Here is a 25,959-nt window from a genome sequence, read left to right as displayed (position 1 = left end):
AACTCATATCACCAACACCTGTGCAAGATATCAAGTTGCACAAATGGATTAGTGATATACTGATAAATAACACAACCATGCCAGCTTAGGTTTCTGAATGATGATGTAAAGTCAGAATCTTTGAGAGCTAAAATCATGTTAGATAAGCAAAAAAGGGATTCATTTCAAGATCAACAACATTAAAAGTAACTGACCAAGCTAACAAGGTGAAGGTTGTCTTCAACCTTCTTAGAAGTCGTTGTTGTAGGAAGAGTGTAACTTGCTGTTTAGCGCAAGCCACGACTCCTCCTAGGGGTGTTTTAGTCTAAGTCCTTATGGACTTAGATGGGTCACTTTTATTTCCATTTTTGTTTTGTCCTATTCCTAGTAGCACTCCTAGTAGGACTGCTGTAATGTTTTTCCTATATAATGAATACAGTGGGGCAGTCTCAATCTTATCGATTGGGAAGCCCAAATTTTGCATCACCTTTTTCTCTCTCTTCTATTTACAAAACCCAATATTAGTCCACGACAAAATTGCATCGCAACAGTTATTGAGAAACAACAATACAGATTCCTTGTACTTGTGTTAAAGCTACAGGATGCACATTACCAGAAAGAAAACTGCCTAAAATTTTTCTGCTATCCAGATTGAATCATAGAAGTGAGGTTGGAAACAGAAGATTATCTTAGAATCTCAAGACTTGTACAGGAGGAGCACAAGGAGAAGCTCACAACGGAGAGATTTTGGATTGTGTTGCCTAGTTCCATCTTTTATTAGAAATTGGTATAACAGTATCATAAAGGCGCATCACAGATATCCATTTTCCTACTGGTACAACATGGGTCATATCCATAACCTCAAGGACGAACCAACACATCAGAGATTTGATATTACAAATACCAATATAACCAATGGGAAAGTATAACGCACAATATAAATGAGAAGCAAAATGAAGTGAAAAGCCAACTTGAAAATGATGTCCTAACTCCTAACTGGAATAATCTACCTAATCTATGAAGCAGGAACATTGACAACAAACTGACACAAGATAGCTTGAGGTTATTGGTGATGGAGGGCCTTAGGGAACAATAGGAGAGGGGGAGGAAATTCACACGACCAACAAACCAAAAGGTTCAACCAAATATTTAATTCATCATTCAAATCTATCTACTAAATGGGTTACATGCCTTTATATAATAAATTGAAATTAAAACTTGCCTAATCAAAATCTAAAACTGAAATAGAAACTACTAATTACTTCTTAAATTCTAACTAATAAAATTAGAAACAGAATAAAACTTAAAGTGGTAACTCCCTAATGGACTAACAACTACCCAAAATAAAAGATTGCATATCTTCCCAAATAAAAAAACTCAAAATTTCCTAAATAAAGTAAATCCTAAAATATTCTATTGATCCCAAAAATCAAATCAAACCCGGTTCGTCTCGGTTGAGATTTCTCGAGGGGTCAACCCGGTTTAACCTCAAATCTGCATCAACTCCCCCGATGTTGAGAAAAACTCGTCCATGAGTTTTAAAGAATGATAACAATAAAAACTCACGAACGGGGGTGAATTGCTCGTCGTCTGCATCGCGAACAAAATCCATGATGAGAAGCTTTGGAGGCGCATTCAAGTCCGAAAAATCATGGGGAAGAACGAATTCATGATGGTGAACAACTGGCACTGCATTGATGTCCTTCATTACTTGATCCACAATTTTTTCTCTTTCTGTTGTCATCACCTGTTCCACAATAGGACGGCCTTCTACTTGTGTTGATGCCTCTGGTTCAACTTGTGGTTGTACTGGGGGTATCACTTTCTTTGACTTAACCAATCCATGAAGATCAAATTTTCGATGCATGTGGTAAGCCTGGATGGTGCACACATTGTTGTCACGGTCAAGAAAACCGTCATGTTATTCCAACCAGCCTCGACCCAATTTAATTATGCACTGAGGAGAGTCAAAACACTTCACAAAAAGCACCATCATAATAAGGAGGAACAGAAAATTCAACAAATACATTATCCTCCAACTCAAAAATAATCTGATTGATCTCTGACAACACATCCACCACATATTTGGAGACAAAATTGTCACTTAGTTGCTCATCAATTAACAATTTAGCAAGTTTTCCATTGGGCAACCGCACTTGAAATTTGAACATAAAGGAATCCATGACCAATCTTGTGTCGGAATTGGATCCAGATTCCAAAAAGTTGGAATTGGATCGCTTATGGGCCCACAATTGACAATTAAACCAGTCTTCAAAAGAGTAGGGGCATTCTTGTAATTTCAGGAGCAACTTTAACACTTAAAAGAGAGGGAAATATCTAATGGGGTCAAACTAAACTAGAAAATTAGGAGAAGAGGGGCTTTCTAGAATTAAAAGTTTAAAGAGTGGACTACTCTGGATATTAAAGGGGAAGGGGTATGAACTGAAATAAGGTCCAGCCAGAGGGTCCTTTGTAATTTGAAAAGTTTGTCTTCTTCTTCTCCACGATTGACAAAAATCAGAAAATGGAGGCAGCCTCTACGGTTTCTGCTAGAGCTCTTTCACACCAGCATGGATTGACCTTAGGGCCTAGAAGGGAGAATCTCAACACACAGAACTTGTGATTGCAGCTAAGGCTCAACCAACACGGGAGGTGAGAGGATGGAATTTCCTCTTTGATATCAGAACTGGTGGAGGATTCAGATCCAGCAACTTGCAGGTTTCAGATCTCACGGTAGACTCATCTTCAAACACTCACACCTTGGGTATTAGGTCGCCTACAGGTAAGGAAGCAACCCCATAAATTTCAGCCCAAACCAACGAAGCACCAATGAGCTTGAAGTCACTGTCCAAGGTTGCAGGTACCGCCCAAAACAGGGAATGGGAAAATGAACCAGAAAATGAGGACAAAAATAATTAAAGGAGAGGAAAGGAGGGAAGAAAGTAATGATGTAAAGAAGAATGAGAGAAGGGAAGGGATTGGAGGGCTACGGTGGGTTTCAGAGGGGATTTTTTTCCTTTTTTTTTTTTTTTTTTGAGAACAGAAATAGCGTGGGAAGTTAGAACACCTAGTGGAAAGAAGGGAAAGATAAGAGAGCGAAGAAGAGGATCCTTCGGCTCTGATACCACTTGATGGAAGGCCTTAAGAAAGAAGGGAACAATAGGGGAGGGGGAGGAAGACCAACCAAACTACAAGGTTCAACCAAATATTTAATTCATCATTCAAATCTATCTACTAAATTGGGTTACATGCCTTTATATAATAAATTGAAATTAAAACTTGCCTAATCAAAATCTAAAACTGAAATAGCAACTACTAATTACTTCCTAAATTCTAACTAATGAAATTAGAAATAGAATAAAACTTAAAGTGGTAACTCCCAAATGGACTAACAACTACCCAAAATTTCCCAAATAAAATAACTCAAAATTTCCTAAATAAAGTAAATCCTAAAATATTCTATTGATCCCAAAAATTAAATCAAATCCGATTCGTCTCGGTTGAGATTTCCCAAAGGGCCAACCCGGTTTAGCCTCAAATCTGCATCAATTGGCCACTAAAATGGAGAAAGTACACTGCACTACATCACTGCAGGAAGAATTAAGAATTTAGCTAATGCATGCTGGGTCCACTTGCTTCCAGGAAGGTCTTAACACGATTACTTTGGCAACAAAGGATCTTAATCTATGAATTCAACAGAGACAAAACTATTACACAACTTGGCTGTCATTATGACTTATTTTTCTCAGATAAATTAATTTCATAGTAGGACCATAGATTTCTACCACTTGAATTTGAATAATCAAAACAGTCAAACAAAATAAATCAAATAGGTTAAGAAAAGCATATATATTTGCTAAATAAGAAAAGCATTAATAAATAAACAGCAAATGAATAATCAGTCTGATTAACACCTATTTTTGGAAAAATAAAAATAAATAAAATAACACCAATAAAAGGTAGAAAATACCATGACTTTGCGCTGATTTATGGTGGCACAATCACCGAGTGCATATGTGCTTTCGCATCCCTCAACACGAAGCCATTCATCAGTTGCTAAAACACGCCTATTAGTCTGTGTTCAAACAATTGATATTTTTTAGTATAAGATACAAACCTCAGGAAAAAGAAAAACTAAAAAACTACCAATAACATGGAGAAATTCCAAGGACAACTGGTCAATAAACAAGACCTGAACAACCTTAAAGAAATGGAGTAAAAAATCAAATTAGAGGAGAAGATCAAATAGCTATATAGGTCCATATCAATAAACCTGACCGATTTGATTCATAAATTCCCTAATGACAGGGTGAGTCCCAATTCCAGTCGACCAGACAACCATCCCGTATGGTACAGAAGAAACCTCCCCACTTTTCACTTCCTTAGTAGAGATGGCACTATCAGTTACTTTTGTAACCATTGATCCTGTTTTCACGTCAATACCATCTCTTGCGAACTTTTCTTCAGAAAAAGTAGTGATCCGTTTATCAAACCTGCACAATCATGAGTTCTCTAAAGGCATTAGAACAAGTTGATGAAAAGAGGGAGAGAGAGAGACAGAGACAGAGAGAGAGACAGAGAGAGAAACAATTCAACAAATGACAACATGCCACATACTGCAAAAGAGGAGGCATAATTCACCGATACAAGAATCTTCTTAATATATTATCTATTCTGCTGCATTCTGATTTTAGTGATTCTTATTTGATTGTGAGTGTAAGTACTGCTTATGAGATCCTAGCAGGTCTGATAGGATGACGGTCAGCATCCTAGTCACATTCTGGTTCCCTAAGGAATGGGATGTGACAAACACACTATCACCACATCAGCCCACTCCAGATGACCATAGAGGTAAGCATTATCCCACACCAGCTGCATCACAAAACACCAACTGGTACCAGGGAAGGTTGCCACAAATAACTACTACACCACAGGCACCACCAATTAGTTTTGAGGATCACGTGAGAACATACTTCGACAATAAAATTGGTTTCCCTCCTAGGAGATTTGATGACTCACAGAAGGTGGAAGACTTTCCTTCCCTAGATCTTACCATGGAAGACTATGTAGAAGAGGCCAAAGAGGACAAGGTTGAAGTAATGGTGGAAGACGAGTCCAAGAGCGAGGATGAAGTCAAGAACACTCCACAAGAAACCGTCAAGATCCAACATGTTTTTCGTGAATAAATAGAATTTGTGCTACCACCTCGTTTTTTCAACAAGAAAGCTCCCAGGGCTGAAGACTTCATTCCTTACATCCACTAGCTCCCAGATTGTTTTACGGGTTGAAGGCAGATGTTCACCACATAAAGTTGCTTCCTTGATTTTGCAAAACTCAAAGTCAAATCCGCCGCTTCCTTGATTTTGCAAACTCAAAGTCAAATCCGCTGCTTCCTCGATTTTGCAAAACTAATGGTCGAGTTTCTTCAACTCGGGGAGAATTGATGTATTTAAATTACCTACATAGCCTTATTTTATTAGAAATAAGCTTTTATGTATGTGTTGGGCCTTTGAGACAATGTGTTTCATGGTAAGGAACCACTTCAATGGGCCCATAATATGAGTAGAGGCTAAGCATACGGAATAAGTCAAGTAAGTGTGTTTATTTCTTTAGTTTAATTGCTATTATGTGTTCCAAATAGGCTGGATTAGGATTCTATAAGTCCAGTCCTGTTTTAAGTTGATTTCCTTTATTATTTTATTTTCTTAGTCAGTTTATGTAGCCTTGTTAGTTAAGGATTGGGTTAGCCCTTTTTAGTGTTTTGAGTATGTTTTTTAATCTTCTATATAAATTTGTAAAGGGCTACAACCATGTACAAGAATTTAATTAATGAGATGTTGGGTTGAGCCTTTTCTTTATTCTGTAAGATTCAGATTTATGTTTTGTGTTGGGACCCTAGTAGAGGCTAGGTGGGATGCTTAGTAATATCTTCTTTTATTCCTCCATTCTTCTAGTCTATCTATCATTGATTCGGGTTAGTAATTTCGGGTTTTTCATTCAATTATTCTTCTTGTTCTAGTTGCTGAAAATTTCTGCTTCTCGTTGTTTACATCTCAGTTTTCAAATCTGATTTTATATTTGATAATCGGACAGTATTCTAAACACACCCACGGTTTCAAATTTTGATTTTGGTGTTCATTTCTATAGTCCTACGTCAAGGGGGATTCTTCTCGAGTCATATTGTCAATAGGATTAGTCCATAACTCCATATCTAACCATCTAATTTCAATCATCTTTTGAAGAGTTGTTCCTTGCTATGTTATCAATTTCATATTAGAATATTACATCCACCTAAGTTTTTGATCTACTGTTATCAATTTTCTCTTGAATCTGGTTTCTAAACCTCCCTACGATTCTGGTTTCATTGGACTTTTGAACCTATTCCCTTACTCTTCTAGAAACCCTCCTGTCGTCTGTCGAATATATCTTGCTCAAGAATCAAGGACTAGATCTCCAGAGGAACTCACCTAATTTAATCAGAGAATTCTGGAAGTTTAACATCAAATCAAGATCCTTATGAAACAGCCATGCCTAGCATTGGAACTAGGCATTCTTATAAGGAGTCCTGAAAGATGAATGGTTCATTTATCTGCCAGTATAAATCTTGTGAACAACAACAAAGCCTTATCCCAATTTAAAGGAGTCGGATACATGGATTCAAGCCTAAATATTGTAAGCATTTGGCATAAATAGGGTGGATACCAATATTCCACCTGATGCAGTTGAAAAGAACAAGAAGACCTAACAGCAAACCAGACCATTAAACTGAGCCAAGAAAAAAATGTTTAATTTTGAGTGTCCAATAGGTTATATGGGCCATGTCCTTAATATTTTTGAATTTACTATTGTAATGGGTCAAATCTATAAGGCCAAATATTAGAGATTTAGGTTCCATACAGGATTAAGTAATAAGTTTCTATTTTACAATGTTCTAGAATAATTTCTATTTTGAAGAGACTTAAGTTGTAAGGGATTCCTCCTATCATACATAGAGGTTTCTTATTTTTGCGATTGTTATGGAAGTTGATAGGACAAACACCAACAAATACGAATAAAACAAACACAGATTCACACAATACATAGATTTAACGAGGTTCACACACCGATGTGGTGTGCTATGTCCTCGGGCGAAGAAGAAGATGATTCACTATGTTGGAACAAAAAATTACAATGGAGATCTCTCTCAAGAACACCCAAATCGAGGGAAAAAAACTCACCCAGAAACCCTAACACGAGAAAACCCCCAAATTTCACATTCCTTGCTCAACAAGACGATAGTACATATATATATACTCTTCCAAATCAGGGGTCGCCACCAAAATATGTCAGAGCAGGTCAATATTCGAAACGGATCAAGAATTCGAGACAAACTTAACAGAAATTATAAATAAAGGAGGCGACCATAAAACTCCTTTAAATACTCTTTTTTGTGCAATTCCAAATGAGAAGGAAGTGTTTGTACCTTACTGATGAAATTGGATAGTTGAAATTCAACAGATCCTCTATTTTCTTCTTTCTTTCTTTCTTTCTTTTTTTTTTTTTTTTTTTTTCCTTGTGAAATAATCGAGATAAATGAATTTTTTACCATACAAGAATTCTTCTCCTACATTTACAATTTGAGTATTGAGAAATTTGGCTTTGTCCTCTTTTGGTCAGTGGTGAAGCTTTTCCTTGGACTGTGATGATGCAGCTCTAGGCCTATTGTGGTGATTCAAGATTCAACAGGTTGGGATTGGTGGTGTAGCCATTCCCACAAGCTTTGGTGGTGATTCCAAGGTCATTCCCTCTCTCCTTTCCCTTCTTCTTATCTTCTTCTTCTTATTCTTCAACCTTTCAATTTTCCAGATCAAATTACTAGTGGAATAGCAGTAGATTAATCCCATTAAGCTCAAGTTCTATTGACAGTTCACTGTCCCTTTTATATGTTCTGTTACAGCAGTACTACTTCCCTTGGTTTCTATTCTCTACAAGTTACTAATTCCTAACCTGATTCCATTAATTCTGTTCATATGAGTTTCCTAACCTGATTCTTTCCTGTTAGTTTCTAACTTCAGTAAATTTATTAATTCTTAATCTCAATATCCAGCCCTTAGTTTTGACTGAGAACTTGGCAATTGATACAGCCCATTAGACTGAGCATTCAACCATAAACTTTTCTAGTTCTGATACTTGGATCTGAAGATATTGGGTTTCCTAAAATTTAGGATTTTAGTTTCTATTTCCTGCTTTGAGTCACAGACCAGAATCCAGCCATGGGATTCCCTTGAAAGTTTGAGACTTTCTTCTGTTTCTTGAGTACTACCTACGATCAGAAATTCATAGGAATAAGAGTCTTGGATTGACTGATCTTAGATTTCCCGTAAATCTGGTTTCCTTGATTGTCCTGCGATCTTTACCTGTGGTTTGCATCTGAACCTAGAATGGACTAATATGTTTATTTTGAGTGTCCAATGTGTTATATGGGTCATAGGATTAATATTTTTGGTTTTCTATTGTAATGAGCCAATTCTATAAATCCAAATATTAGAGATTTAGGTAGGTTACTCCATTGCGACCTAGTGGAGGCAGGTTCGAGTCAGGAAACAACCTCTCCTTGAAGCAGGGGTAAGGTTGTGTACATTATGACCCTCCCAAACCCTGCATTTGTGGGACCCTTGTACACTAGATACAAATAAGAGATTTAGATCCTACATAGAATCAAGTAACTAGTTTCTATTTTTTTTTTTAGTTTCTAATTCCATGTAATAAGTTAGTTAGTGTTTAAGATGGATATTAAAAAGAAGTTTCTAATTTTGTTATTTACTAGAAGGACTCCATCCTAGTTTTGGTTTTATTTGATTCTTATTTTCCTTGTAATAGCTAAGGATCGTTTCCAGAAGGATTCCTTTTTAGCGTTTGCTTGGCAGCCAAGTATCAAGGAGAGTTTCTATCCTTACAATCACTTCACTGATTATTATAAATAAAGATCAAAGGACACACTAGCCCACAGATTTCATGTTTGAGAAAACTATGCTCTATTTGAGTGTGTGCACTGTGGTGAATCAGTCACAGCCCTTGTGGTGAAGTAAGTGGCAACCAAGGTGAAGGATTGGAGGGAGAGTGGTGATGCCCAACTGCAAGCCATAGGTAGTGATACCTATTGGTCAAATCCTCTTCTTCTTCTTCCTTCACTGTTCACAAGAAATTCCATCTAGCTTATAACTCCAACCGTGGCCTACCATGGGTGAATTATGACCTTTGCTTTTGTGTTTACTTCCTGTCTATCATTGCTAGTATCACTCACTTGATGTTCTGCAGGTTTCCTTTATGTTTACCATCCTGTGGTTTTCTGTTTTATCTATTCTGAGTTGCAGAATTTCAGTCCTTTGTAAATTATTCCAATTTAGCTGGACCTCAATTTTTGACATGTTATGGTCATCCTTCTTCTCTACCTTCTACCAGAATTTGGTGGATGTCCAGTAAGTCAGTCAGTTGCAAGGTATAGCTCTTCTCCTCTGAGTTTGTTATTATATTCGGTTTCTATTTTATGTCCATGTCAGTTTGTCACTATCCAACCGTCAACTTCTCTTGATCATTATACCACTTAAGCACCCTCCAATCAGCTCTCTAGGATATCTTAATTTCACCTTCAAGAGGTTCATCGTTTTACAGTTCTATTTAGTCAAAGTTTCTGCTGTGTTATTTTATTACTGCGACTCTGTTTCTGTAGGTTTTTTAGTATTGATTTGTTTCAGCCTACCATACCTCATTAGTCATCACTACCTCAGCACTACATGTCATCCTAAAATCAGTACTGAAACTGATGTGTCAGAGAAGTTGATGAGATTATGCACACCCATGATTGATAAATATGATAACTCAGAAATATAATGTATTCTTCCTTACATGTTCAAAATATGATCTCCCGCCTCAAAAAGTGTTATTTTTACGAGGTCCTTGACCTTGGGGTACAATTTAACTAAATCTTCATTCACAAAGTCATGAAGCTCAGCAGCAAACTCCACACCAGTTGGACCACCTCCAACAACTACAAAATGTAGAACTTTCTTCCTCTCTTCTTCACTTAGGATAGGAAGGCTGGCACTTTCAAAACAATCAATCACACTTCTACGGATCCTTTGAGCATCTTCCACTTCCTGCATTAAGAAGAGCATTTCTCATCAACATTACAGAAGTAGCAGTGCTTTGCAGACAACCAATAAGCCATTTTAAAGTTTAATCCCATTACCAATATCAAAATACTTCACCATTATCAAATTTTATTTCACACTTCATACAAAGAGGAAGGAGTTTCACCAAACCCAATGCAAAAGCGGGAAGTGAAACGAATGTTAGGATCCACTCCAACAATTGTGGAAATCCATCAAAATCCGATGTCTTTCAGAGCTTCCTTTCCATAAAGAATCAAAGCATAGCACTGCCCTTTCTAAAGTGATGAAGAAAAATTAGCAAAAAGTGTATAAAAAATATGGAAGGGGGTTCCCCCTGCCACGTGTGGGGGATCTCCCATGCCACACCAATCAAGGCATGGAAGATGGTTTCCTCAATAGGAGGCCCACATGGTAAGGGAGGAGAGAGAGAGCGAGTATAAGTGAAGAGCCCATATGGTCAAGAAGTGAGAAGGCGTGGTAAAGCATCCCCCCATTGTCGGTGTGGGGATCTTTTCCCCAAGGATCATAATATCATTGCAGCCAAGGGAAGTTACCTTCAAGAAATGGCAATTCTCCTCGACACCAGGTGTGTTGAAGGTGTTGACACGAGCTCCAATGGCTATCACCAGGTAGTCATAGTCCACAACAAATTCTTCTTTCCCATCTGAACCCACCTCTTGAACAGACCGACAATGAACCTTCTTATTTGATTCATCAATCCTGGTACACTCAGCTTCCCAAAATCGAATTTCTTCCTTTTTCTACCAAAGGAATAAAAAGACATGGATGGCATTATGTTTTAAAGCATTCTAAGAAAACAAACGCATGTTGAGATGATGATTACTCCTATACAAACAAGACAAGCAGAAGCCAAACAATAAACCAGAGTGGTGCACCATTCTAACCGATCTCCACAGCATATTTCATGAAAGAGCATGAATGTTCCATTCTAGGGGTTTGGAGGGTCTAGCAAACCCTTTACTTAAACAGGTAGACAAGCGAATGCCTTTATGTCACTCTTTTCATAGCAGCAATGTCTAAATTTGTATAAAGTTCCATTCAACAATAACCTACAATAGAATGGTGTACTCTAATGTGTTATAGTGTCTCGTCAACTCTACTGTAGTCTTGGCATCCATGTCCAAAATAATCCACAAAAATCCTAGTGTGACTCACATAGCCAAATCAAAACAGCAGGGCAACAATACTAGGAAAACAGTGATATACAATGAGAAGAATGTCCAAGACGTGTATCGGGGGCGGGAGGGATTCCCAAAATACATTTAAAGGAGAATTTTCTCATTGAACAGATCTATAATGAATGAGAATCATTCACATATAATGTGCACCTTTACCTTCCCAATAATGTTACGGATTGGTTCAACAATGCTGCGTGCTTCCACAGTCCCACATGTAACACTTGGCAACAAAGGGGTAAATGCGAAATAGTTACGTTGTGACACCACCTGAACATCGTACAAGGAACTATCAAGATTTTTCAAGAAACTCGTCCCAGCCCAACCAGTTCCAAGTACCACCACTCTCTTCTTCTTAAAATCCATTTGAGATGAATTAACATTATTTGCACCATGATATGATTTTGAATCAGAATAAGCCACAAGACCACCACTACTGCAATAATCAATATACTGTGTACATGTCAGAGAGGAAAATGAATGAGATAAAAAGCAAAATAAATATGGCGTCTTAAGTTCTTGAGTTCAGAGGACGCATAAAAAAGAAGAGTAGTTTCTGGAAGAAATTAGTTCTGGATTTGAAAGGAAAATTTTGAAGAAGACAGAATGCAAGAAAATAATGGTTTCCTTTCCAATAACCAAGAACAAGCGTCAAAGAGTTCCAAGCAAGGCAATCCAACATTCATCACTAAGGGTTCCCTGTATTACTGAAAAATAATAGGACATATAAGGTAAAATTTCTTGGCACAAAAATGATTTGCAGATAATAGAACATAATGCTAGTGCCATAGACGAAAATGTAAAATGGATCCTAATACTTACTTGCATCATTTGGTTATCATGTCATGAACTCTTTATCAGTCAGAAATGAAATAATCAACTAATTTGGATTCATACAGATAAAGTCACTGGCTTGGCCTTTGGTTAGTGTTAATTATGGATGGTGTCGTAAAATAATCCCATACACAGGGATGACTCTAATTGCTTTGCAGTTTCCTTGCTGTATTCCCCCTTTCTCCTCAAAGTAATTCATCTGTTTTAACTTTATCTATAAGAAGTGTAGTGCTAATACTGAGATGAGCAGGTCTCGATTTTCAAGAAGAAACAAATCAACTCAAACACTATAGCCTCATTGTTACTATAAACCCCTGATGGGCTCCATCACTTCTTACAACTCGAAATATCCAACAAATTCAGCCCTGGTTAGGATCTCTATAAACAAAATTACAAGACAATTGTAATCACATTGCAGGGTTTGATATAAAAACATAATAATGTTCCAAACTAGAAGATATAATAGAAAATGCCTATAGAAAAATAAGATCCAATAGAAAATATGAAATTGTGACAGTTGATTTCGAAGATAGCTCAAAATAGAACTAAAGGATGAAGCATAGGAAGTACTTTATAAATAAATAAAAATTTTGAGACAACATTATATACGAAGTTCTGACAGTTGAGGATTTTAGAAGATGTCTAAAATCCCAGTTGGACGATGAGGTGAAAGGGCCTCCTCTACACATTTGTAAATGCTATTTGTAAGGCATAGTTACGAGGAGCACCCACCTCCTATACCCCTACCCCATTCCTGCTCTTAGATCCATGGAATATGAATAAATGTGGTATGTTGATTTATTCATCCAAAAAAAGATATGGTATGTTGATGAAAAAAAAAAAGATATATTCATTCAAAATCCACAATGACCTAACACACAGAGAAAGTAGCAGTTTTATCATTGTTCATGCTGTTATAGTGCTTGTGCCTCAACTGATTAATGAAAATTTTATTATGTTCACGCCGTTACAGTGTCTGTGCCTCAACTGATTAATGAAATTTAACTTCATTAATTCTGCATTAAAATAGGATGAATGTTAAATTCTCAATAAGATCAAACTAAATTGCAGGAATCATTCAACAATTAAACTTAGATCACGAGATTGTTCTTTATAACACATCAACTGTAATCAACAGATAAAAATAAAACTCTTAATTTGAAGAAACAGTTCAAGTACAAGGCCTAGGTAGATAAAAAAAAACAGGGGAAGTTAACAGAAGAGAAGACCTGACTGTGAAGATAACAATCAGCTTAGAAAGCGACGGGTAGTCATGAAAAGCTCGAGAAGCTCTCTGGTAGAAGGAGAACACATTCATGGTTGCAAACTCTGTAGCCCCTTTGATCTAACACGAAACCAGAAGACCTGCAGAAAATGAAAAACAATTCCCTCTGGAATGTTAAGAATTTATAAAACGGGGCGGCAGTGAAGAGCAATAATAATAAAATAAAAATAAATAAATAAAAACTATTAAATAGGGCGAAGACGTATGAAACGTTGGGCTGTCTGGTGGACCGGTCGTGGTCCCTTTTGATTGATAACGAGGACACCTGTGAATCATTTGTCCAAGGGAGGTTCTACAGAGAGGTTCCTAGAAAGTGGCCACGTGGATGTTATTAACGGGGCGGCCTTCTGTTCCAGTGTTGCTTGCACACACGCAGAGACAACTGGGTTGATTGATAATTCACTGTTAATGACGTTAGATCAGTCCACAAACACCGGTGCCATGGTCATAGACTCATAGCACAATTACAATGGTAGTTCTGTTGTTAGTACTTGAATGAAAAAATCATTTTATTTTATAAATTATAAAATTAAAAAAATTTTAATTAATTTATATACTTGGTGAAGGGATTCTTTTTTCATTCATATTCTATCTCAAGATCATTCCTTAGAGGGGTAATAAGATCATATGCTTCCAAGAATGAATCCAAACTAAAACCTCAAAAGGCCAAATGTAATAATAAAGCAAAATCATAGCTAGACCCATTGTCTCTGACATGAAACTAATGATTAATCGATCACTTAGGCGGTGTGGGTTGGATGCCAAACAAGGTGGCGTGCTGCATATCAAGCTTGGTCAACATTAGCTCTGGATCCATTTCGATTATGAGATGAATGACCAGGATAATAATAAAAAATAAATAAAAAATTAACTTCAGATATGGAAAAATCTCTTGCTTTTACTTAAAAAAGGATAAATGATCTATTCACTACTCTTCAAGGGTAGTTTGGACATTTAGGATTTTTCTCAACCATGATCAGATCACTAAATGGTAACTAATTAATGGACAAGAGCTAGTTGTCATAAATCTAAAATGTAAGGGGTGTCCAAGTAAAACTTTTCAAACTTTTGAGGTGTTAAGCAATCTGATCATAGTGCAGGAGGTGTCCAAGTAATTGACCATTTTTCCTAATGTGGACCATCACTTTACGTGGGATCCCATCATTCATGGGATATTAGATCATGAGTCAATGGTAAATTAATTTCTCTGACTCATTTCGATCATCCACACCCTAGAAAGGTTAGTGCAATCTCAAGGGCATAGCACAATGATCTCATAGTGGTTATTTGGAAGACTTTAAACCATTTAACTTATATGATTTTGGATCCTCTCCCCACATGAGATCCCAATATTTGTGAGGTATCAAACCACGAGTCAATGGTGAATTAATTGCGTTAACTCGTCCGATCAATCCACAACTAAAAGGTTTAACATAGTCCCATGGGCACAACATAATGATCCAATGGTGGTTGTTTGGTATATTTCAAATCATCTAACTTTTTCCCAAGTCTTGATCATCTAGTCACATGGTAATCTCCCCACATGGGATCATACCATTCATGGGATATCAAACTACAAGCCAATCATGAATTAGTTTCTCAGTTTGTTCAATCAATCCACAACCTAGAAAGATTTAGTCCCAAAAGTATAGCACAATGAACCGACAGTGGTTTTTCGACAAACTTCATACTATCTAACTTTTTCAAAGTCTGGATCCTCTTCTAATGTGGTAATCTCCCACATGGGATCCCACCATTCATAGGATATCAGATCATGAGTCAATGGTGAATTAATTGCTTTAACTCGTCCAATCAATCAACAACCTAAAAAGTTTAGTATTGTCCCACAAGCATAGCACAATGATTCGACGTTAGTTGTTCGGTATACTTCAAACCATGTGACTTTTTTCTAAGTGTGGATCCTCTCCCACTATGGTGATCTCCTCATATGGGATCCCATCATTCATATGATATCAAACCACGAGTCAACGGTGCATTAATTGATTTGACTCATTGTCCGAATTATTTTTTGATGGTGGATCCCAAGTGAATAGGGCAACTTTTCTCCCTACTTGTAAAGCTAATCCAGAGTCCATTCTTCTCATATCAATAGGATGCCATATTGGCAGGAGCATGAGTAGATGGTTCGGGTGCTAAATCCTTATCTGAACCAGATGGACTATCAATCAGGAATTCACAATGCAAGGTATTAACCCAATGGTCATCCAACTAGGACTGACCAAAACCTATGAGTAACAACTTCATTACAACATGAATAATTTTTAATCTTCTCATATTATAAAATTTGTGGTGTTTTATAGACAACTTTTTAATCCAATTCTTTTCACATGTTACTCAATTACAATAATCTTTTGGGAAAGATCCCCACGATGATTGTAGACCCCTAGGAAATGTCCTAAATATCCCCACCCTCTATCTAACAAGTTTCCCATAATATGACCCCTCCAATGTCCGAAACTACACACGGGCATCGGAGGGAACCTACTTCCTAGTTTTTTATTCTCCCTTTTAGAAATTGGTGTCGTCTTTTATTGAAATACTTATTGTTGATTTTGTGATAATATTTTAATTATCTTCCTTTGATAGTTTTAAATCCTTCCTCATAAAAAAATTAATTGGCGGCATTTTGAACCCCATATAGTTTGGCCTAATTAAAGATCGTTTAGCCAAATAAAAATAAGTTCGATTATGGATCAATAATTAACCAATTGAATAGAAATTTATCCATGCCCTACCTTACAAGGCTTGATCACCTAAACGGACAATAACGATGTGAAGCTTTAAATTGGTGAGGACCGATGTAGCCCAATGGAAACTGATCAAGACTGACCTATATAAGACACCATATCATTTCCACCCTTTGGGTAATTGGGCCTCGTAGCTAGGGCATGGACCTATTTCTATTGGATTAGTCGGTTACCAATCCATTATCGGCCTTAAAAGGTAATTGGTCTTTTAAACTAGCTAATTGACTAATTCGGCTATGAATAGTCCTTAAACAGACTAATGTCAGGCTGAGTGAGCTCAAATGATCCATTCGTGACATATGTAGTCGGTCAAAACATTTGGTTGGTTCCAATCGGGGGCACTACGATGCATTACGAATACCCGATTATTATTGCTCAATGCTTGAGTCTGACAAATACAGTAATCAACGAGGCTAGTGTTGGGCTTCCACCGATCAGTTTAGGTCAGGCCTATCAATGTGGGCCAGCATTTGACACCCTTATTGGCATATTTTCCAAAGCACTACCTAGGTGTCCGGGCTCTTTCTTGGTTCCAAGGTGACAACACACCTTGTTGATGCTTTACAAATTTAAGTTGATTTATGTTTACTATTTTGAATATACTCATATTATTTTTTATTATATATTGACTTTTTCATATTAGGCTATTGCTAGCATAATTATACCATAGTGAATTGATATAGCTTTTTTCACCAAAAAAGAATTGATATAGCTTTTATGTTGCAAAACATAAGGGAAAAGTGTATTTGAACATGAGGCATAGGAAACGCCTAAACACATTTGTTTGTTTGTTCTTTTTTCTAAAAAATGTAGAAAGATTTCTATTTTCGTAGGTGTATCCTACGCCTCATACTCAAAGAACATTTTTCTAAACATAATTACATACAATTCTCAGTGTTATATTACATATAATTATTAATGCACACCTAGTGCACTTAGCAAATGTCTAGGCGGGCACGTTATCACCTAAGCACATCTCCAATGCTTAGGGCCACCTAGTCGCCTTGACAACTATGCCTAATGGTGACAATAAGCTTTCACCATCCTACATGATAGGGAGAAATATTTTTTTGCATATAAGACAAAACACATTATTGTGGGTCACATTTTCACTAGCCAAGATACTCCTTATTGTATAGAGATTCAAGCATAAGGTTTTGCCCGAAGGGTAAACAGTCATGGTGCCAGGCCCAGGACCATGTAACCAACCGTGGTTACACCAAGAAAAACCCAATTTTCAAAATGTTTTTTGCATTATAGATAATTCTGGTTGCAATGAAATTTAACATGTAAATATGTTACCATAAAATCTTTTCATTTATAAAAGTTCAGTCCCACCTGAGTTGTTATGTGACAAAAATGATTTATAATTATTAAAGAAAATGTTATAAAAATGGTTTTTTATCATAAAATACTACTACTAATGTATTTGGAATCTCAAACTATACTTCCCTATCTCTTTGCTCACATTGGTGGTGATTCTTTTGGAAACTAAAAAATCCATCCAAAATTTAAACTATTCTTTTGGAGAATTGCTCATGATCGATTACCTATGAAAAATATTGGGGGTAAATGGACTGAGATGGATCAATCTTGTGGGTTGTGCCACAACCAATAGGAATCGTTATAGCAAATGAAGACTTAAACCATTTTTTCACCATTAAACCATTTTTTTTACAATTTTTTTTATTACATGCTTCTTCCTATGGTCCCTCTGGAACAAGATCATCTAAGGTAAAACCAAATCCATACTTGGTCTTAAATCTTGTATATGAGTGATTTCCCACTCGAAAAAGGTAACCCAAGACCCATTACCTAATACTCAAATCATTAACAAATTAATATGTTAATTCCAAGTAATACGCCAACATTATTGATATGTTCGACAATCATAGATCCTAGAAAAAATATAGTTGGATGAGTTGTTCACATTATAAGAAAAGGTAAATGTGTCTTATTATGTGCCAATTATATTATGACAAGACAAGATTTGGAGGTCAACGCTCATAGCATTCTCTATGGGCTGAAGCAAGCAATAGATGGAGGATGAAGAATAGAACAGAACTGGAATGACTCTAAGAAGATAGAAGAATTATTGTTTGAGAGGAACACAAATTTGAGGCTTTGGAGTGCAATACCCATTTTGTTAGATTTCCATACGGATTTGCTTAAAACCACTTTTGGTTCAAGCCTAAGAGCGATATGGTCCTCATCATGCATAGTTTAGCCACAAGGATTATGAACAATACGTTTTACATCCACAGCATTAACCATGACTTTGATGTTCTCTATCTTATATTCAGTAAATAAAGTGTTTTTATTTTCATTAAAAAAAATAAAAAATAAAAAAATGACCACCCTAACTGCCTAAAAAAACTAACTTCACAATCTGGCACGTTCCATGATCTACGAGATGCTTTTGGTTCCTCTTTTTTGGGATTGTTGAACCCTACTGGGGCTTGAGTTGTCCAGTCCCACAACATCCGTGTCACATGTAAAGACTCAAATCCTCTGCAGCTAGCAGTGAGGATCTAACGGCTGAGAGGGTCCTGGCATGCATCCCAGCCGCCGGATGCTCACTGTCACTCATTGCCTCCCCACAGACAATTTTTGTTTGTATAAAATGAGTCCATGCATGAGTCCCTTCAGGCAACGAACAGTCACTCCAAACACATTTCTTCATATTGATCAAATTCACTTTTCAGAAAGAAACAGAAAAAGATGGAAAGTGTACAACACAAAAATGGACAACCATTTTCTATCTGTTCAGTGGTCCATCTGAAAATCCAGGAGAAATGGGCATGGTGATACAGGTCTGATCAAAGCATTGCCATCCTCCACAACCGGATGGCTGTAACTGAATGGCTCGGTTTTTGTATTACTTTCAGTGGCAACTCAGTAAACAACCATTGCATTTGGCACACCAGCACACACTGCCAAAGGCAACGTTAGCATCAATAACACCACCACTATACTAAACAAGGAATGAATACAGAAGCAACATATAGATATTTGGGCAATGAATATGGCCATCCAAGAAAGCTGTGACCGGTTAAATTTGCAAGAGCCTGGCTCCCTTCCTTTCGCATCAAATACGACCCGAATCCCTCCCAAAGACGAATCTCCTAGTCCAGTCAGACATCACCAATACCCTTGTACGCCAGCTTACTTGTTTACTGAAAGTAGGAAAAAATTATCATTATAAATTTGGAGGGGAAAAAAAAAGCCTTCATAAAGGATCAAGTACATTTAGCATCAGTTTGAATTGGATCATGCGATTTTAAATTCTCATGATTGTAATGTTGATGCCTAGTATCCACCCTAAAAAAAAATGCCGAAGCTTAGTATACACCAATCAGATTGAGTGATTGGCATTCTAGATTCTAACCTTGATGAGTATTTTACATGATTCATCTGGGTTGAAACATGGGCCTGTTTAATGGATGTTTTTCAATTAAATACGTGAAATCCCCCATTAAAAGATTGGACAACGTCAAATGAATCAACATAATGAAATAGTTTTCATTCTCAACATCCAACCTGAGTTTTAAGTAAAGCCAGAATATTACCTTGCATACACAGAATACCAGAGCCACTGGGTGCTATGCCGTATGGAAACCCAATCCCCAGGAAGTTCTGCAGCTGCCTGCTCACCCCCCAGAGGAGCAAACTGCCCAAAATGCTTGTACCTTACAATGAGAAGAAAACAGGAACTGACGATTAAAGGGACGGAAAAAGCGGAGAATTACATAGTTATATATGATTGTTTCATCAAGCACTTTAGAATCATGAAAGTCATACAGTACAAGTGATCCAGTTCTTAGAACCATGGACCCTTCAACTCCGTAACTCCCATCCCTTAGCTTTTGCACATATGAGTCATTCAATTTAATAAATCAACTTTACGTATCAAAATAGACAATAAAAGATAACAAAAGAACAAGATATTCCATGCCACTGATGTCCCACTGATTGACAAGTGTTGTAGTTACCCAGTGAGGACCAAGTTTCAATAACAGGTTGAGCATCGGACCATTGGCCCATCAGATAATGTTCCTTAAGTTACACCTCAGTTTTATTGACTCAGGCTCAAGTCGGTTAGAAGTGAGATAAAATTTTTCATTGGTAAAGAATAGTCAAGTGAAATGAGAAGGGAAAAGGTGGAAACAACTTCCCAATTAGCCTCATACCAGTAGGGAGTAATTTTTTGTAACAATTTGAGTATTGGATCATAGGCCCATTCGATAATTTTCTTCAAATTTGATGCCCCAATTGACTTAGGCTTCATGGATTAGAAGTGAAGTGAAATTAAATTCTCATTTGTAAATTAATGTGAAGAGAAAGGAGGGGGGGGGGGGGGGAATCAATGGTGCTTTTTGTGGGAAGAGAAGTAAAACAGTCATTTTGAAGCAGAAAACATTTTTCATCTGAAAATAGAAATTTTCAGAGGGTATTTCAGTGGAAAACGAAAAGAATCTTTTAAGTAAAAAATTAATGATTACCGTAAGGATTTTTTTTATTTCACTTCATGATTATCACTCAATCTAATTAAATTGATCCTCAGAAACCATAGAAACAAAAGATCCATGGAAAAGAATACAAAGTAAAAGACATATTGAAAGGGACGAAACAGATGATGACCAGATTCTGTAAAGCGAAGTGGGCCTTCTGGCTTAGCTTCACTCTCCTCCTTGCGGTTTAAGCACCTCGCAAGATAGGTACCTTGTTGAGCCGCAACCTATAGTGTCACAAGATTTAAAGTTTACTTTCTTCTCTATTTTACTCTACACAAACTCTTCAAAAAAAAAAAAGGTCTCACAGGAAAATGAGAGATAATCACCTGAGCAGTTGCTGGAAGACTCTTCATCTGCGTATCCACATGAGAGAGTGCTGATTTGAAGCCTTCAATATCCACCTCCTCCTTATCACGGTCCTGGGAATCTTTCAAGAGATCAGCCACATTGAGCATATGCTTGCTCTTTATATAGAGATCCACTTGGGGATACTTTACAATGATGTCATCAATTACATGTTGGAACTCTTCAACGGTTAAGGTACCAGAATTGTCTTGGTCCGCAGCTTTAAATATTATTGAGATATCTTCCTGGAGAAAGAATTGTATAAGATACAATTCAGTAATGCATATTAGATGCTACAAAAAGAAGTGAATGAAACCTTTTTCTTTTTCTGATCTTGTGGTTGGCAGCATATAAGAAAAGCTTTATTTTAGAGGATAATAGGCGATGGGGGAATAAAGGGAGGGAAGCTCATCCCCAATTAAAAAACGAGCGAGGGAATAACCCAAACACACCCCTATTGTGGAGGATAGATGAAATGACCTACAACTTTCCCTCCAATTACAACTATTGTACTGCGTATAGAATTTTGCATGTGAGAGTCTGTTTATAAAATTTACAGGTACGTACTTCAATCTGTATATGCTATGTTACAGAGTCAACAAGTTTTCGTGTGGTATTGTTATAAAAGAAACCTTTTTGAGGGATTCTTCTCACAAATCAATGCAATTTGCAGACTGCTGCCATTTCTACAAAGCAAGGTTCAGATTTCGGCTTTTGCTTCTGCCATAACCAAAATGTTTCAGCAGAATGGGGACAAAATTTGGTCCATTTTGCTGAAACTGAGAGAAATTGACATTTTGAGGCCTAAACATTCGAAATTTGTGCTAAATTCCAGGTTGCCGTAAAGCGTGATTACATAGGTTTGATTCCTTAGATTGGGAAAAATACCAAAGTGGTACTTTAGCTTCAAAGCCTATGTTTCTAATGTATAAAATAGCTTATGAACCTTTCCGTTAAAGTTTTGTACATACCACGGGGTAGTTGTGTTTTAATCCCTGTGGTATAGCTGGTGGCTGGGAGTTGTATCAATGATCACGATATGGAGAGTCCCTATCTTTACTTACTTTCAGTTATGTTTCTTTCCTTTTCTAACTTGTAAATAGAGCTCTACTCTTGGTCTGATTCCTACTTTAAGTTACAACTCAAGTTCCTAATTTATAATAAAAGGCCTGCCCACAATATATAGAGTATTCTCAATCTATTGTGGTCTGATATCTTCTCTCATATGATTCTGGTTTGACAGTCCATTGGAGATAAGCTTCTGTGGTCTACAGCCCTAGTTGATGATATTATAATAATAAACAAGAGCTTTCTACTATCTTACCTTGCTGTTCATGGAATTATAATCTTTCTCAAGTTTTTTGCATATAATGGCAATCGGTTCCTATTCTAAAAGTTTTATTTGATGATAGTTTTTACTTGACGATAGTTAGATCTTCAATTAATTTTTGTCAGGCCACCTGATCCCTGTGTCTTTTTGGGGTTATTTCATCCTTCAGAAAGGTATGGTTGATCCATTTGTTGGGCTGATCCAAGCCCCTCATTTGATGCAATTTATTTTCTCTACCTGGCTGGGTGATGCTCTGTTTTTGGTGAAGAAATCAGAATATCAGATTCTGAAACTAAATGGGAACTAACCAGCAGATCCACAAATTTTTTAGACAACCCTCTACTAGAAGGTCCTTCAACCTTGATCTGAGCTTCATCTAACCAACTGATCTTTGGTGATTTAAAATCACCAAAATCTTATCTCGCGTGTATCTTATTAGTTCCTTTCGGTGCTGGATTCTAAATCTACATTCTATACCTATTTGTCTGCTATTGTTCTCCCTCTTTGGAGAGCTATCACTCAATTATTTTATTAAGTTTCGTTACAAGATTCCTTTGATTCCAGAGGTGTCATCACTGCTGTGAATGATGGCTGATCCCCAATCTCCCGTGTACAATGTTAATGTCCAGATTACTACCATAAAATTCAAAGGAGTTTCTAATTACTTATTGTGGGCCCAGGCTCTTCAAGTCTATATTCATGCTATGGGGAAGATGAAATACCTCACTTCAGATCCACCGTCTCCTGATTCTAACTCATCAACTGTTACAGCTTATGAGGAGTGGATGCGTGAGAACTCCATTATTAGGATATGGCTACGGAAAAGTATGGATTCAGCCATTGCAACCAACACCATGTTCCACACCACTACAAAAGGAGTTTGGAAAGATTTAAAGGCAATTTTGCTTCTCTCAAAAGAAGAATATGTCCCGGACTTATAATTTATATGAGAAAATGTTTGACTTCAAACAGGGGGACAAGACCTTGAATGAGTATTTCAGCACTTTTAAGGGTATTCTTGAAGAACTTCAGATTCATCAACTTCTTACTACTGATCTGGGAACAGCTGAAGATTCAAAGGGCTGAATTTCATGTTGCTAAGTTTCTGGCCGGACTACATCTTGATTATCAGTCAATTAAGAGTCAGTTTCTTACTGGGGATAAGGTGCCCTCTCTCAATGAGACTTTCCCCAGACTTCAGCGTATGGTTACTCCTCCAGGACTGAAACGTTACCTTCTAAGGAAGGTTCTGCCTTTGTTGCTAGACGAGGCCATTCTCCCTTCTCTTACGGAGGCAGTGGCTAATGGAGAAGTCCCAGTCGTGGTAGTGTTAAAGTGGTCGCAATACAGGCGGACAGTAGACAGACTGACTTCCTAAACCATGCTCTTTTTGTGGCAAGCCCAAGTGCCCAACCTTACAGTTGATACATGTTATGCTAAAGACAGTCCGACCAGACTGGACCAATGGATAGCTATACAATTGTAACTGATTGCTCTATTGAGAGAGAGTGTCTTCTGGTGACACAACACTTGCATCTGCATCTGAGGCTTCTTACTCCGTGACTGTGTCTCGAGATGACCACAATCAAATACTTAAATGTATCCAATAGATTGTGGCATCCACCACTGCGGACATCATAGCCACTTTAGCACATACAGGTACATCAACTTTCCTTACCACAACATCTTCCACTCGTACATCATTGATTATGGTGCTTCTACCCATTTAACTGGTAAGTCGGACATATTTACTTTTTTATCGCAAGATCATGATTCTTCAAATGTCATTCTTGCCAATGGATCCTCTACCCACGTGATTGGTCATGGTACAGTTTCACCAACTCCCTCTATGACTTTGTCATCTGTCCTCCATGTGCCATAGTAACCTTTAAGTTTGTTATCTAACTTTGAACTTACTAAATCTCTCAACTGTTTTGTCATCTTCCATTCCTCTTATTGTGTATTTCAGGACCACCATACCAAGAGAACGATTGGTGGAAGGCATGAGCAGGCTGGACTCTACTACCTGGACTGCACTAAACCGTCTACCATTGTTGCTACAACTATTGTTGCCTTTCTCCTCATCAAATTGCACGTTTAGCTAGGACATCTTATCATTATCAAAGCTTCAGCATATGGTTCCAAGTTGCAAATCCATTGCTGACCTTGAGTGTGAAGCAAGTGAACTCGGGAAGCATTATTGGTCATATTTTCTTATTTGTAGTGTTTAGAAGTCCATCTTTATTTTCTTTGTACATTCTGATATTTAGGGTCCTTTCAACAATTAATTAGATTTTCTTATTTTGTCACCATTGTAGATGATCACTCTTGGCTAACTTGGGTACATTTGTTGAAAGATTGTTTTGAGTTCTTTCTAATGAGGGGCCAGTGGGCCCCAAGAGTTCCAGGGATGATGGCTGTGGGCCCACTTAAAGGATTTAAGCAATTTAGGTCTAAGATCATGGGCAAAACAGTAAATATGATGATGATGATGATGATGATGATGAAAATCAAGTGGCAATCCTGTAAATAAAACAGAATTTTCGATTCATTTAAGTGGTTAAAAGTGATATGGGTATGGAGGGGTTTATGCATTAACGACCAGGGGTAGTTGGAAGCAAATATTGTGCATGGGTAAGTAGCAAATACAGATGGAATGAGGGGTAATTTAGAAAGGAAACAATCAAAGCTTAAAAAAAAAAAAAAAAAAGAGAGTGAATCGTGCCTCTCAGGTTATCGTCTCCTACCTCTAGCGCAAACCAGAGGAAGAAACCAGTCACTGCTTCAATGAAGAGTACTACGTCTCTAGGGCTCTATTAGATCTCGTATTTTAAGACCAATTTCTCAGGTCAGAGGCCTCTTCGATGCAGTCAAGGATCACCCAAAACAGTACGGGAAGAGAGGGTATTGAATGTCTGAACTCTAACTGACGGTAGAGCCAAACCCAGAACTGGTTTCAGGAAGAAAACACGCTTGAGAAGAGGGTTTAGAGGTCGATACTTCTGGATTTGGGTCGCCTTAGAGTGGCAAACCAACCCTAGAAATCCCAGGTCAGATCGATTCCCACTTGAGAATTTGAAGCAATTCTTAAAGACTGCTGTCATCCCCAGTTACAGGGAAGGGAAAACAGAACCGTGAAGAAGGAAAGGAAAAGAGGGAGAAAGAGAAGAAGGGGCAGGGGGAGTTATCGCACAGCAGAAGGGGGAAGGGGATTCTTGCAGAGGAGGAGGGAAGGGAAGAAGGGAGATAGAGAGATCGCAGGGAAGAGAAGAAGAAGAAGAGGGGAGAAAACCACGCGGGGGGGGTTCACAAATCAATTCATCTTGTTTTTTATCAACCAACTATGCTCATGAATAACATGCCTAATTTATAATAAAATAAAGGGAAAAAGACATGTACAGGTATCAGGTATACTAGCTTATATTGACAGTTGGATTAGATAGATTAGATCTATACCGTTTATACTTGTTGTCTTACATAACCAACCCAGCCCTAACGCTCTATTCTTCTCCCTCACCATCTCCGATTTCCCCTCTCTCTTCCAAAAATTCCGTCGT

General features: G+C 37.4%; 2 protein-coding genes and 1 long non-coding RNA gene across 3 annotated transcripts in view; 1 reads left to right on the top strand and 2 right to left on the bottom strand.

Annotated features, from left to right (window-relative positions):
* LOC122074293 (external alternative NAD(P)H-ubiquinone oxidoreductase B3, mitochondrial-like) overlaps positions 1–13,787 on the bottom strand; it is a 24,839-nt gene extending 11,052 nt beyond the window's left edge. Inside the window, exons 1-8 of the mRNA XM_042639127.1 lie at positions 13,390–13,787; positions 11,486–11,762; positions 10,685–10,891; positions 9,865–10,115; positions 4,253–4,472; positions 3,892–4,054; positions 2,007–2,134; positions 1,546–1,855 (exon numbers count right to left, since the gene is read on the bottom strand). Coding sequence (XP_042495061.1) covers positions 1,546–1,855; positions 2,007–2,134; positions 3,892–4,054; positions 4,253–4,472; positions 9,865–10,115; positions 10,685–10,891; positions 11,486–11,762; positions 13,390–13,478 — 1,645 coding nt within the window. The 5' untranslated portion in view covers positions 13,479–13,787. The remainder of the gene's footprint in view (positions 1–1,545; positions 1,856–2,006; positions 2,135–3,891; positions 4,055–4,252; positions 4,473–9,864; positions 10,116–10,684; positions 10,892–11,485; positions 11,763–13,389) is intronic.
* Positions 13,788–18,937: 5,150 nt separating this feature from the next.
* LOC122074801 (external alternative NAD(P)H-ubiquinone oxidoreductase B1, mitochondrial-like) overlaps positions 18,938–25,959 on the bottom strand; it is a 48,825-nt gene continuing 41,803 nt past the window's right edge. The window contains 4 exon segments of the mRNA XM_042639772.1: positions 18,938–19,389; positions 19,783–19,904; positions 20,832–20,951; positions 21,054–21,317. Coding sequence (XP_042495706.1) covers positions 19,302–19,389; positions 19,783–19,904; positions 20,832–20,951; positions 21,054–21,317 — 594 coding nt within the window. The 3' untranslated portion in view covers positions 18,938–19,301.
* On the top strand, positions 23,891–24,711 carry LOC122074803. The gene is made up of 2 exons (XR_006139048.1): positions 23,891–24,061; positions 24,372–24,711. It is a non-coding gene; the product is annotated as an uncharacterized LOC122074803 (long non-coding RNA).

Source organism: Macadamia integrifolia, chromosome 3, assembly GCF_013358625.1.
Source record: "Macadamia integrifolia cultivar HAES 741 chromosome 3, SCU_Mint_v3, whole genome shotgun sequence".
In the NCBI taxonomy this organism is placed as follows: domain Eukaryota; kingdom Viridiplantae; phylum Streptophyta; class Magnoliopsida; order Proteales; family Proteaceae; genus Macadamia; species Macadamia integrifolia.
This window is presented reverse-complemented; position numbering and strand designations above follow the sequence as displayed.